The 14,370-nt window shown below is 54.8% G+C and overlaps 1 protein-coding gene across 1 annotated transcript in view; it reads right to left on the reverse strand.

Annotated features, from left to right (window-relative positions):
* Positions 1-14,370, reverse strand: part of ADCY5 (adenylate cyclase 5) — a 153,536-nt gene that overhangs the window by 35,367 nt on the left and 103,799 nt on the right. The window contains exons 4-6 of the mRNA XM_004577840.3: positions 3,670-3,781; positions 1,975-2,102; positions 152-310 (exon numbers count right to left, since the gene is read on the reverse strand). Of these exons, the coding sequence (XP_004577897.2) occupies positions 152-310; positions 1,975-2,102; positions 3,670-3,781 (399 nt within the window). The remainder of the gene's footprint in view (positions 1-151; positions 311-1,974; positions 2,103-3,669; positions 3,782-14,370) is intronic.

The raw sequence follows: 14,370 nt of genomic DNA on the forward strand, positions 1-14,370 counted from the left end.
GCTCCCACTCCTGCTCTCACCCAGCAGTGTTGGTAAAAAGAAAACTTTTACTTCAGTTGAACTCTGCCCACTCTCTCCTGCTCCCAAGGTGCCTGATACTCCATCCTGTCCACCCCAGCCCTGGCCCTGCCCCCTCTGAGCCATTACTCACCCTGCCTTGCCACCAGCCTCCATGTGGTTGGCCAGCGTGACGTCATTGGACCAGACGTCAAACTGCCACTTCCTCAGGCCCAGGACACCGCAGTGCACCCGGCCACTGTGAATCCCCACACGCATGTTCACGTTCACTCCTGTTACCTCCCGGACCAACCTGGGGACGGAGCAGGGGTAAGGCTGGGAGAGGGTTAGGGGCCAGGCACACAGAGTGGAGGTGAAGCTGGAATGTTCAGGGGTCCAGGGGGTTATTCTCTCTTAGCTCTGTCCAACTAGAGTCTGAGAACCTTGGATCTGAAGGCAAGTGGGCTGGCAGGTGCTCAGTGTGCAGGCAGCTGGGAGGAGCTGTTTCTCATATTGGCCACTAGGTGGCGGGCCACCTCATGCTAAAACCCAGGTCCTTGGGGCTTCCTTTCCAGACCCCTCCCGAGACCACCTCCTCTCCCAGAAATGCAAACGTGCTTTAATGCAGTCCTTCCAAACTCCAGCTGCACAGTATTCTTGTGGGTAAGACAAGGTGGCTTTGGACAATCTGGTAACCGGGTTTAGTCACATTGCTGCTTCTTTCTAGAGGTCAGTGGGATGACGGAGGAAGATGAAGCGCAGAAGTCTAGGGAGGTCCTAGGCCTTGCCACATGCACTAGGTACCAGGGGTTCAGGGTGTGGCATGGAGGGGAGGAAGCAACACATCTGTGCCTGGGACTTGCAGGAATGGGCCCTGGATTTATGTCGGTGCCGGTGTGGTGTCGGTGTGTGTACACAGGCCGTAGTCTTCAGGGACTGGACCCTCCCTGACCCTGAAGACCAGCAGTCAGACAGGGCCAGCGGGCTAGAAGGGTCACCTCTCAGCATCCCTGTCCGACCTTTCTGCCCCAGTCACCAGTTTGTCACCCACCATTCCCTGTGTCCTGGGGTTGGCTTGGTAAAGTCCTTTTCTGGCACTCAGGCTGGTAATGCTTCACTCTGATGGCCATTTCTCCAGGGCTACCTCCTACATGCAGCCCACCTTGATGCCTTTAGTGGGACTGGGGGTCTCTTTGTGGACCACCTCTCTCCACCTAATTGTTTGTGCTCCTTCCTGCCTTATGGTATCCTCATGGCCTGCCCAGCATCTGTGCTATGGGCATCCTGCCCTCCCTCCAGCCCTCATCCAACAGACTGCATTTCTGGGCAACAGATGACTGACCATAGCGCAGGAATGCAGGAACACTTGTCAAATGCTGCCCAGTTGGAATGCAGTCAAGCCTGGCCAGCCACTCTGACCTCTGAGACCTCTCTATCCCTCAACCCCTGCCTAAGCTGTATCTGAAGTTCAAGGCTGACCTGCTCCCTGGGCTGATGTGTACACTTGGACTGTTAAATGACCAGGCCTCCTTCCACGGTCAGTGATGATCAAGAAATGGCCAAGCAGTCTTTTTTCTATAGCGTGTGAATCCACCTGCCTGGCAGTACTATCCCGGGGGACTGCTTAGTGCCTGGGAGGCCAATTTCCCCATCCTAGAAGATGTGGGAACTACTTTGTGCATCTGGCAGAAGGTACAGGGTACAGCCACCACTGTCAGTGTCTCTTCCTCTCCTGAAGGGGTCAGCCCACACCACCAGGGACTCTCCCCGCCTCCCCCCTGGGAACAGCTGCTCAGGCTGCTGTTGGGAAAAAGGAACCTGTTGGAGGCAAGCCTGAAGGTGCCAACCAACCCACTGCTTGGCCAGGGAGAGGGCCCTGGAGAGACGACTGTGCCCCACTGTTTCCCTGGCAGGTGGCTAGCTGGCCAGTCATTCCTAGGGCTTGGGGGATGGTCCCTCTGGAGGAGGGGCACTTACGAGATGGCCTCAATCATGTCCAAGCCCATCTCCACACAGCAGTGGGCGTGGTCGGCTCTGGCTTCGGGCAGCCCCGAGACGCAGTAGTAGCAGTCTCCCAGGATCTTAATGCGTAAACAGTGATTCTCCTGGAACGTAAATTAATTTCAGATTACAAAGAGTGGTAAGGAGAAGGAGGAGGGCAAGTCGTGGGAGGTACACAGATCCAGTCCGTGCCTGGCATAACTTGCCTTTTAGGGCAGCAAGCCCAGGCTCCAGGCTGAACCTCCGTATGGTCCCTGGGGCTGCTGGGGACACTGGGCAGGTGCAGGCACTCCCCCTTTCTCAGAGCTCCAGCTTTACCCCACTGCAGAGACCCTCGGTGGCTCAGCAGGGAGGGCAGCCTGGCCAGCCAGGGGAAGGCTCCACTCTAGACACCAGCAGTGAAACACACCCTGGCTGAAGATTCCAGCCACAATTTTCTGATTCTTCTTTTACAGGAAGACTGAGGCAGGTAGAAAGGAACCTTAACCAATGCCTCACTTGAGTGTCAGCCAGTTTGAAACTTTTGTTTTTTTAACCAAAACAGAGTTTTTGCTAAATCAGCAGGTACATGCCAAGAAAGCGCTGGAGCTGGGGTACCTGCTCACAGAGCTGTTGCGTGACAGGTGAGGCAGGCCACTGTCCACTGGTCACAGGGTTCAAATTGCAATGCCGTTCATTACCAAGCATCAGCTGCCCAAAGCTGGCTCCTAACATAGTCTTCATCAAGCTCTGGTAGGAGTTGGGTGCTCAGGTGGCCTTGACTTAACCTGAGGCCTGGCTGTTACTCACACCCCAAGTCTGCCCCTGTTCACTGGGTTCCATGGACATCAGCAGGCATAAAGGGCTCTCTTTGGGGACCCCGGAAGCCCTGGACAGGCCCTTGAATCTCACCAACAACGTGACTTGGCGTCCCGCATGCAAAGGACAGTGTGATCTTTCTACATTGCAAGGGTGCAAGAGTGACAGTCCCCCAGGTGGTGAATGCTGGGCATTTCCTGGGCTGGCCCTGTGCTGCCTGCTCCCCTCCAGACACTGGGCAGGGCAGCGGTCACAGCCCTCAGCCAGCACCACCGGCACAACGGGCATCCTACAGGTGTGCTGTGCTGCTGGGCAAGTGGATTTGATGCCCTTTGGACTTAACGGCACTCTCCACATACCACAGGTCTCTAGGCTGCAACCGCACCACACCTGAAGCAGGATATAAAATATCTCTACATTCAGAGCATCACTCAACACTACAGTGGCTGGCAAGGGATGACAGAGATGTGAACAGGGGTCCAATGAAGGAGTGCCATCCACCATTCCCTGCTTCACCAGTTCCTTCTGTAAGCTCTTTCTGCCAACCAGTACATATAATGAAGCATACTCTTTCTGGAAGCTTCTTGGGAAAGTAGGGCAATACACAGCTACCTGTAGACCATGTGGGCAATCACTCATGCTCTGATCAATGGCCAACCCCATGAGGACAGTGGCCCCATGGCATCCTCCAGGCACAGGGTTGTGAGGGCATGGAGCTGCTGAAAGCTTCCCCAGCACCAGCCCCCTCTGCCCACCTCCCGCTCCCAACAGTGAGTCCCGCATGGCAAGGCAGGCCCTGGTGGGTCCCCTCCCCAACCTCCCCACAGCAGGCCCCTCCCCTCCCACCCCCAGCCCAGGCTCAGAGCGACTCACCGCAGCCAGCTTGTCGAAGCGAGCAAAGAGCTCATTGAGGGTCATGACCAGCTCCTGGGCAGTGCACTGGGATGCCAGGCTGGTGAAGCCCTCGATGTCAGCAAACAGAATGCTGGGGAGACAGGGTAGAGGGGACACTGAGTGTCCATGAGCCCTGCATGCAAACGGTCTATCACAATGCCCAAGCATCAGCAGATGGAGGTGGGCATCCGGGGGTGAGTGGGTCATCGGGCTCCTAAGAGAAGGACAATGCCCTCTCTCTGTGACCCAGAAGAGGACCTTCACCAGAACCTGGCAACGCTGGCATCTGACTTTACATGCCCAGCCTCTCACAGTCAGCAATACATTTCTGCTGCTTCTAAGTCAAGTGGCATTCCTTACAGCAGATGAAGTCATGTTCCAGGAAGGAGGAAATCTAGCAAGTGGAGGTTGTAGCCAGAGCTCAGCCCAGAACTCCTTGGACAGCAAGAATCCTGGAGCTCCAGAGTGACTTATGGGGAAGGGACCCTCTCTCTCTCTTCCTGTGTTCTGACTGCACTCTCATTGCTAGCCAAGAGGGAAACAGGATAAAGGAATGTGAGGCCTGAGGGTGGCCTGGGGGTGGCAGGTACCCTACTTCTGAGTTACCTTGATCCTCCCCAATTCTCTGCTCTGCTCCATGTGGTCCCTGAACAGCCTTCTCTGGCTAGCTAGGCCTGCTCCAAAAAGTGTTCCCAGCCTTCCATGGCCTCCCTTCCCAGGGAATGCAACCTTAAGCAGATCCCTAAGCTGTCCTCCACCAGCTCTCTCATCCTCCACTATCAAATGCACCTGCTGGCTATGGAGCCTGCATCCACTCCTGTAACTCAGGGTTGGAAATGTCTTCCTTTAAGAGACAACTGCAGGCCAAGCCCCAGGGCCAGAACGTGTCAGGGCCACTAAATGCTTCCTTTTAAAAGCGACACTCTGTACTGAGAAGTTCCTGGAGGCCTGGCCCCAAGCTGTCCGCTGCCCTGTCACCTTGCAGAGTCTTGGGCACAGCCTTCATGCTGCGGGTTGGGGCGCTGGTGGAGAAGGGGGATGAGCCTCAATGAGGCTGAGACAGAACAGACCAGAACTATCATTTTCTGCCAGGGTCTGGGCCATTTCCATGGCATCTCCCTCCAACTCTGGCCCTGGAGAACTCCCGGGGATCCGGGACCAACAGTCTCATTTTTAAAATGAAGAATGTAGAACTAAACACATTTTGTCACTCTATTTCAGAAGAGTGTGCAGGTATGTGAAACATGTCTTTCTATTTTTATTGAATCTTGACAAACTACGATTGCAAGCATTTATATTTATGGGGTGTTATGATATATGTATGCAGTGCGGAATGACTGAATGAAACTCAGCACATCCATCATCCCGGTTACGTCTCATCTATCCCACCGTCTTACTGGAACACTACACCTCGTCCACCAGGCATCCTTTTGAATCCTGACGTGTTAATATTTGAGGCTTCCCTTGAATAGGAAAGCTGCGCTTCTAAAGGCAAGTCAACTCCCAGAGGTAAAGCAACAGCCGCTTGCCTTTGGAGTGTGTCTTGACCTTGTAAACCAGTGCACAGCCTACTGTAGCCCCTGGGTGGCTTGGGGCAGCTCCCACACCCTAGAGCTTGATGAACAAGTACTTCCCTCTGCCAGTCACAAATCTCCCTCCCCAAGGGAACTGCAACCATGATCTGTCTGTCTCCTGACACACCCTGATACCACCCTCGGGGGCCTCTGCAAGGGAAGCATGAGCGACTACCATTTTAATGGTTATCATCTCCCATTCTGATGGCCTTGTCATCTCTGAATAAACAGTCAGACTTGGGCTGCTGGTGTAGATTAACTCGTTGATGCATCTCAACCACCCAAGAGGTCAGCAAACTTCTTTGATGGGTGGGTTGTGGTGGGGTGGTGAAGAAATTGAGAGGAAGCAAAGTTGAGTCACCAGTGGCTTAAAGAGCTGGGCCCCATACTCCAGAGGTTTCCTGTTCAGGATGCTGTCTGTTGGTCCACAGTCATCCTCAGAGAAACGGGGCTTCATTCAATGCCCTGGCATCAACTGTGGATACAAGAAAGGGAAATGGAGGTGTGCATGTGGGCGGCTGTAGATGGAGTGTGCTGGGCTGCTGTGTGGTCTTGGGCAGGTATGAGACTCAAGTGAAAAGGGATACTGTTAGCAGCTGCTGGCCAGCCATATGGAAAGGTGGAGAAACAGGATGGGGCATACAAGTCATGGAGTTGTGAGGGAGATTCCTGGGCCCTGAATCTAGAGCAGTTTCCCAGCCTCCTTCTTTTCCTCCTCCAGCCAATCTGATCCCAACCCAGACCAGCAAAGGCAGCTGCAGGAGGAAGGACATAAGGAGTGGGAGAAACAGGGCAGGCAGGGACAAGAGATGAGGGAAGTGAGAGGAAGAGGAGAAGACATAATGCCTGCTAGGTCTGGGAGCAACAGAAAGTGGTTCCAGGGTGGGCTGCTACGATGAGCTGGGGTCAGAAGATGGAGGGAGTACAAGTTCTCCCTAAGCACCAATGCCTGGCCTGGAACACTGGTTCTGTGAAAGTATACAGCAAGTCAGGGCACTATAGCATGCAGATCCCTGTCCTGGCCAGCCCTCTGCATCCCTTGTCCCCAGGGAGGAGGAGGTCTCTCTGGTCTGTGTTAAATCCCCTGTCACAGAGCCATTCTCCACCTCCCAGGAAATCAAAACCAAGAGAGCTGGGGTCCAGATCAACTGCACATGGGTCAAGCCCCACATACAGTGAGTGTCTCCTTGGCCAACATCAACATTTCAAAGGCAGAGACAGGGAGGGGGGGATGCTATGCCCAGTGGCTGGTCTGCCTTAGACCTGACACTGTGTAGTAAAAGTCAAAGAGGTGAAAGAACAGGAGTGTGATGAGCCAGAGTCCACCAGTGCCTTGACCTTCCCACACCTGCCTAGGCTCACCTGGCTACCTGGCCACCTGGGCAGGACAGGCCTCTGCCTACCATGTCCTGAGATGCTCAGGCTATGACCACAGTCACCCTCCACAGACAACTTTGCTGTCCTTCAGGGCATGTTCCTCACTGCAACTCCTGCTGCACTGGAGCAAGTGCCCATCACAGTCCCTTGGGAAATACGCCATGGCAAGGTGCCAAGCCCCAGCACAGAGTGGGGTGAAATTGTGCTATTGGGCGTTCTTGTTCTGTTTCATTTTAAGCCTCCTTGGTGATCATAATGGGTGGCAGGGTTGAGAACCACTTCATTGGCTTAAGCACAGTGCAAGAGTGACTCTAGTCATCTGGATCTGCCAAGAAGCTGAGATGTGTGAAAGTGCATTACAGGTGGAAGCATTGCATATGCAGGACTTGGTGCTATCTGCAGATTCAGACACCCCAGAGATAAAGGGGTGCTACTGCACCAGTCATGATGTTATTGATTGTTCTGCTCTTGTTTGCCTCCCCTCACTAGAATGCAAACCCTTTGAGGGAGAGTGCTTCAGAACTAAATCCCCCAGCCCCTATGAAATGTGCAACTGAATGGCTGCATGAAGTAGGGGAGGGGCTGCTTGCTTTGCCCTCTCTGCCTTGCCTCCCTCAGACCTAACACAGCACCCTGCGCATAGCAAGTACACACAGTAACTTCCTAAAGAAGTCACACACTGGGTGGCTTGGAGTTGGAGAAAGTATTCCATCTCAGTTCAGGAGGCTGGACATGGGAGCCAGCCTTGTCACTTCCTAGCTCCTGGGGGTAGTTGTCAATCCTTGGCTTGAAGCTGCCACTCCAGCCTCTGCTCTGCTCCCACCTGGCTTACTCCCTGTGCTTCCACCTGACACTCTCCATTCACCTGGAACCCGGGACCCACACTCCTCTGATATGAATTCATCTTCCTTTGATTTCATCTACAAAGATCCTACTTTCAAAAAATGTCACACTTGACAGAGGCCAGGGCATAGGCCAGCAACCTGCCTCTTAGGGCGGCACAGTTTGGCTTCTCGTAGAAACAAAGAGAATGCTCATGGCTTTACAGCAAGTAAGGGGCAGAACTCCTTTGGCCCTTCTGCAGCACACCCTGGGAGCCTCTTGCAGTTCCCAGCATGTCAACTGCAATATGCAAACCTGTAAAGCCCATGGCCTGCCACCTGCAGACACTCCAGCACTACTTGTTGAACTAGAGATTGGGCCTGGCATGATAGCCTAGTGGCTAAATCCTCGCCTTGCAAACACTGGCATCCCATGTGGACACCCAGCTGTATCCCAGCAGCTCCACTTCCCAGCCAACTTTCTGCTTGTGGCCTAGGAAAGCAGTAGAAGTTGGCCCAAAGCCTCGGAACCCTGCATGCATGTGAAAGACTTAGAAGAAACACCTGGCTCCTGGCTTCAGAATGGTTCAGTTTTGGCTGTTGCAGCCATTTGGGGAGTGAGCCAACAGATGGAAGAGCTTTCTCTGTCTTTCCATCTCTGTATATCTGCCTTTCCAATAAAAAATAAGTAAGTCTTAAAAAGCAACAAAAAGAGGTTGTATAGCAGTCAAGGATGCAGGCAGCTTCCTGGGTCCATGTCAAGAGATGTGGAAAACCACAGGTGTGTGGGAGCCTCCAGGTGGCTGAGGAAACCTGGCCCTGTTTTTGGGCTCCTCTTGAGGCCACCACCAGCTGTTGAATCAGAGAGAAGCAGGTCACCTCCTGCAGCCAGCGGGGAGGTCACTCAAAGCAGGACTTCTGACTTGGGTGAGCAGGAGCTTGGCTGGAAATGGTGGGGCCCAGGACTCTAACTCCACTGCTGTCTCTCCTGCAGAGTTGTGGAAACTGGGTCACCCTTCCCGCTGAACCCTCAGCTGCCTTCCTGGACCAAATGTCTGTGTGTTCTGTCAGCCAGACTTGCTCCTGCTCGACTTGCTCCTTCCCAGCCATGGCAGGCCCAAGTGCACAGTGAGGTGCTAATGCATTGAATGATGCCCACTTGCAAGTTTATCCTGGCAGGGGACCCAGGTCTTCACAGCCAGTGTGTACCTGTCGAACATCATTCATGCTCGCTGGCCTCCTGCTACCAGGGACCCCACAGCCCTTTGGTTTGTCCAAGTTGCTATGGGTAAGCCTGTTTTCCCCATGGTCATCCCCTCTTGCTGCCAACAGGCTCTATGACTATGACACTGTGCCTATGTCTGTTGCAATCTCACTGGACACTCATGGCCTACATCTCCCTTCGGGTAGGGGTAAGCCAAAGGTGATGACAGCTGCTTGTCTGATCCCCTGCAGCTATTGCCACTGCTAGCACTTCCTGTCAACATCTGAGGCCAACTCCCATGCTGCTGGGTCCAGAGGAAGCTGGAAGTGCTGGGAGGCCAAGGTGTCTGGGTCCTGGATTACCCTGCTGCCTGTTTAGCAGCATGCCCCCTCCAAGTCACCCAACAAGGAGGCTTATTTGGGGCAAGTCAGAGGAACAACAAGGTGAGTGAGCATCATTAGGTGCAGTCTCACCGACACCTGCCTGGGAAGAGATCCTGGAAGGCTGTTTCCTAAGGGCTGGCAGGAGAACGTTAGAGACAGCGGGCAATGCACCTGAGGCTGCCACGAGTCACCCAAGGGTGCTGGTTGGGGAACAGTCAGGGATAGGGTGCTGAACATGCTGGTGGGGATTGCCTGTGGGGTTGGGGACATTCCCGCAGTAGATGAAATCTGAGGGGAAAGGCTCAGATGGGTTGTCCAATAAGACTGCAAGGATTCACTTTACCAGCTTCTGGGACCCTGCAGACCACAGCCCATTCCCAAAGCCCCTTGATCTTATTTCTGCCCACCCCTGCCACGCACACAGCACAGCGCCCAGGGGCATTCTTGTGCTCAGACTCCTGGAAGAGTCGGGTTTGTACTTCCTCAAGAAGAAGCACTCCAAGCACCAAGGATCCACACCAAGACCCATCCAGGTGGGTGGTGATGCCATCTATACTGCTCCTATTTCCTAAGTTTTCTATAAAGAAATAATACTTCTAGACAATAAACTGCTCATTTCTGAAAAGTGGAAAAGGGGCTAGAAGCGGTACATAACGGGTTAAGCTGCTGCCTGCAACACCAGCATCCTGGATGAGCACCGGTTCATGTCTGCTGCTCCTCTTCCAATTCAGCTCCCTGCTAATGTGCCTGGGAAGACAACGGAAGATGGCCCAAGTACTTGGGATGCCAGCTACCCAGGATGGAGACCTTGGTGGAGTTCCAGATTCCCGACTTCAGCCTGGTCCAGTCTGTACTGTGACAGCCATTTGGGACAGCAGATGGAAAATGTGTCTTTCTCTCTCTGTAACCCTGCCTTTCAAACAAAGCAAACACATCTTTAAGAAAAACAACAAAAGATGGGAAAACAATCCATACTCCTCTCTGATGCCCTGATTCTAACCTTCCCATCTCCAGGATATCTTCTTGGTCAGCTCTGGAAAATCCTCCTTCTGCCTGAATCTGTACTGAAATCAGAAGCGCCAACCACAACGGATTCCAGCTGTTTCCAAGACACAGTTAAACTCAGCCAACTGTCGGTGCCTCTGCTGTTTCCTGACTTCACTCAGAGACAAACACAGTAAGACATGCTAGCTGTTAGCTCCACTGCCCATTGAGCCCCGTTCTGCTTTCCGAGGACAAACCCAGGCCTTCGGTCAAGACCCAGCCCCAAGTAAGGAAGAACCAGGAGCCCTGGAGCCTTACCAGTTAGGGAGCTCAAACTGCTCAGTCCTCATGGAAGGTGGCCAAAAACCCCTCCAAAACATAAAAACAATACTCCAGTGTGACCCAGCCGGCCTATCCAGGGGCATCGACCCAGGAAGGATGGCAGCAGAGACACTGATGATCAGATTTGATCACATCCTAGCGGTGCGATTCAGGCAGAAATCAGCCCCGTCTCCAGCTGTGGAGCCCGGCTGAGCAGTGCTGAGCAGTGCTGCCCACACACATACGGGGTGATTTGATCACGTCCCAGCAGTGTGATTCAGGCAAAGGTCAGCCTTGTCTCCAGCTGTGGATGCCCCAGTTGAGCAGTGCTGACCACCCCTCCCCCGCCGCCACACACGAGGTGTCACTCGGCCTGCGAGGGGAAGGGGACTACAGTGCTGTGATATGACATGGGCAGACCCAGAGGACATGAAAAGCCACAGATACAGAGAGCGGGAACTCGAGCAGCTAAATCCACAGGGCAGCAGCAGAACACGCTGTCCAGAACCTTCCCGGGGGACAGAGGTTCCACACAAGGAAGATAAGCAAAAGCTGTGGAGAAGATGGCTGCACAGCAGGTGCACTCTAGACAACTGGACTGCCCACAGTACTCAGGCTAAGCCCTAACATGCAGGCCATGTCTGTTCCATCAGATCTAAAACTACTGACTGATCAATTTTTAAGAAAGACCCAAGCACAGGGGCTGCCACAGCCGGGCCTGCTGTTCTCCACAGAGCTGCGCTGGGTGTGGACATCCTGCCCGCGGCAGCCTGGCACCCAGCAGCGGCGTGCATGCGTGGGATGGAGGAAGCGTAGCTGCCCCTGGGAAGGGAGCAGGTGCAACGTCCGGAGGCAGGCACGTGCGCACTGGGGGTGTCACGTGCCGGTCTCCGCCTCCATCCACCCACGAGCATCCCAGCATCTCAGCGCTGCCCCCCTCTGCCCCCTGACCCCGTCATGGTCATTGTAATTCAGAGCCACGCTGCACGGCTGAGCCAGACGCCGCCGCCGCTGCCGCCGGAGCAACCTGGCGAACACAGCCAAGTCCTTGAAGGAGACTCAAAAGGAGATAACAACCTTAAGAGAGGACACGACGGGGAGAGGCTGAGGGGAGAAGCTGAGGCAGACAGGGGAGCAGCCAGGACTGGGCACGCCTCCTCCCGACCCTGTGCGGGAAGGGGCTGGGGTCTTCACGCCCACTAGGGCTCCGCAGCGCTCTCTCCGCCCTCTTGTCCGCCCCACCAGGAGCCCCACTTAGTGGGCTCCCGGGTGCCTGAGAAGGAGGCTGGTAGACGCTGAGAACCAAGCAATCCCCTACCCCTTTCGGAACCTGGGGCATCTGCGTGTGAAGGTGTCCAACCGTGTCCGTGGTCTGGCACTAGCGTCCCCTGCAGGACGCAGCCTTCTCTGTCCTTCTGCACCATTTAGAGTGGCCCACCCCTGCGGCTGCCGCTGTTCCCTCAGAACCAGAAGGGCTCCATAGGAGGGGATGGCCACACTTATTCGGAAGGGGTCCTTGAGAAACCTGGGTGCTCCCTGCACCCTGGAACTTTTGGGGCACTGGATTATTTGACCTGACTCTCCCTTGGTGGTCTATCCTACGTTCAAGGTCATCATCAGTCTGCAGACTCCTGAGCAGTGCTGGGCAGGGGTTTTCCATACCCCAGCTCACATACTCTCCAGGGAGCCCTGGAGGAAGCCTCTGTAGCAGACAGCTCCTTTGTGCCTAGCTGTTGAACAGTCACCCCTTACAGAGTCCTTGGCTTCTAGCCACTACCACACAGGGCGCCCAGAGGCCAGGCAAGTGCCACAAAGCACAAAATACTCACACAGTGTGCAATGCATGTCTTTTAGCTTCACATCCCACTTTCTGCTTTGAGTTGGAGCTCAGGGTCCTGGGGGTTGTGTGGCTGACCAGCCTCAAAGGTGAAACACAAGATGGATGCAGGAGTGAATGTGCAGGGCAATCCCCAGGTAACAGGTGAGAAAATTGAGGGTGAGATGAAGTGGCCTTCCCCAGTTCCCACCATGTCCCCAGTACCAGAGCTGGCTGAGTCAGTGTGTCCCAAGGATACCTGCGTCCTTGCTCTGATCCACCAGGGCGGCCACCTATCTAGAGTGGCCCAGCAGTGCCTGGGTCTGACCGTGTGACCAGCTCAGCCAGCCTCTTCCTCCTGCCCCTTGGACACTAACTGCCTGCCATGGGGACTCCCATTCTGATGTAGGTTTCTAGGGGTGGGGAGGGATGAGTGGGAGCACTCATGTGCCCAGGGATGACATCGTGGCCACAGTCCAAGCCCAGCTGAGCCATCCAGGGGGTTGACCACATCTGTGTGTCACTTCCATGAGGCAAAGAGGCACTTGGGAGGCCCTCATGGGGGCTCCCAGCCCCTGGCTGCCTCAAGAGTCAGTGGTGGCTAGGTACCCAGGCACCTGCAGTTTCTTAGGTGGTCCCTGGCTGTTCCCCTCAGCACTGCCTGCTGCACAGCTGTCCTCTCTGTCCACAGGGAGTAGGGCTTCCCAATCATCCCCTTTCCTGCCCTGTCCAGGACAGACCCCTCTCCTCCACACCTCAACAGTCTACCTGTCATCAGATCCAGGGCCCGACGCATCATGCTACGAAGCTGAATTGTTGCCAGGGTGGCCTTGCTCTCTCCACAGAACGGCCTGTCATCCCCTTCTCTAAACATTACAGCTCCACCGAGGACTGATGAAAGTGACTTGTCACCCTCCGCCCCTTGGCTTGAGGATCCCCAGGCCTTTCTTTGATGCTGATCATGAGAATCACGGGAACCACAAACCACGGCAACTCTCGGCAACTGAACACCCACCATGTGCCAGATTGTGCATTGAGCAAGCTGCCACGTTATACTGACCCTGTGGAGTCGCTGCCCTTCCCAGCCTAGTATGCAGATGAGCGGATGGGGCATCACAGTGGCTGAGGGTCTGCAGCTTGCCCCTGACTGCACAGCCAGGGCGCAGCAGAGCCAGGACCCTGTGTAAAATTGCTAACTCCCAGAGCTCAGGCCCACCCTCCATACACCACAGGCTCTCCAGGAGCCCAGCCCTCACACAAAGTGTGTCTTTAAACATCGATGTCACCCTGCCAGCCCCCAAACCAGCCTGAGACAGACTGTGTGAGTCCTCCCTTCCCTCCCAGGGCTGCAGCTGCTGCTCGAGACCCAAGTCAGGGGCCCCTGTGGGACATCTGCATGACAGCCTGCAGCTGGCTTTCATGGGCACTGCCACCACTCTCCTTGGCGGCAACACATTCAGAATTGCTTCTGTCCCCAGTAAAATCGTGACATCTCAGTTTCCCTCTCCTCCTGTCATCTCTTTCCTGATTACTTCCATTGATCCTGGCCCAGCCTAAACAGAAACACACACTCTTCCCTGCTGTGGCTGCAGTCTCATTCTGGTCCTGCACATGAGCAGGCTGCTTACTGAGTGATTATGGCACTGTCCTTTGATTGACCCAAAGTCATCGCCTCCCTTGGAGGGGAATGTGAGTGGGGGAAGGCTATCATCCCTCGAGGGGACCAACAGCCCTTTGGTGGAGGACTGGAGGCCAAGGGCCAGCAGCCATGGGCTGGAGTGTGACAGGATCCACTGCACAGAAGAGGAAAGGAGCTGGGAGGGCCAAGGACTGGGCAGGGAGGGACCCACAGGTGGCTGTGGGAGCTAGCTGCAGTAGGAAAGCCTGGCTAAGCACCTGTGCCTAAAGCAGGGAGCTGTCTGGCTGTCTCCTTCCCTATGTCCCATTGTGTACTTGAGTGAACTCTGTCTGCAGGTGCACCTGTGTCCAGGCCCAGCCGGGGAGCATGCCAGGGACAGTGAGAAAATTTCAGAAGGGAGAGGTCGGGGACTTAGAGTTCCTGTTAATACCTTGTGGTCTGAATCTGGACCTCTGGGCTTTGTTACCTGTCACCAGGTATAGACCCCTAGGTGTCAGAAATTGTTCTCAAACAGGGAAGGCCCCTGGTAGCTCCTCAGGGTCACAGACGGAGGTGTACACA

Source organism: Ochotona princeps, chromosome 3 (genome assembly GCF_030435755.1).
Source record: "Ochotona princeps isolate mOchPri1 chromosome 3, mOchPri1.hap1, whole genome shotgun sequence".
Taxonomy (NCBI): Eukaryota; Metazoa; Chordata; class Mammalia; order Lagomorpha; family Ochotonidae; genus Ochotona; species Ochotona princeps.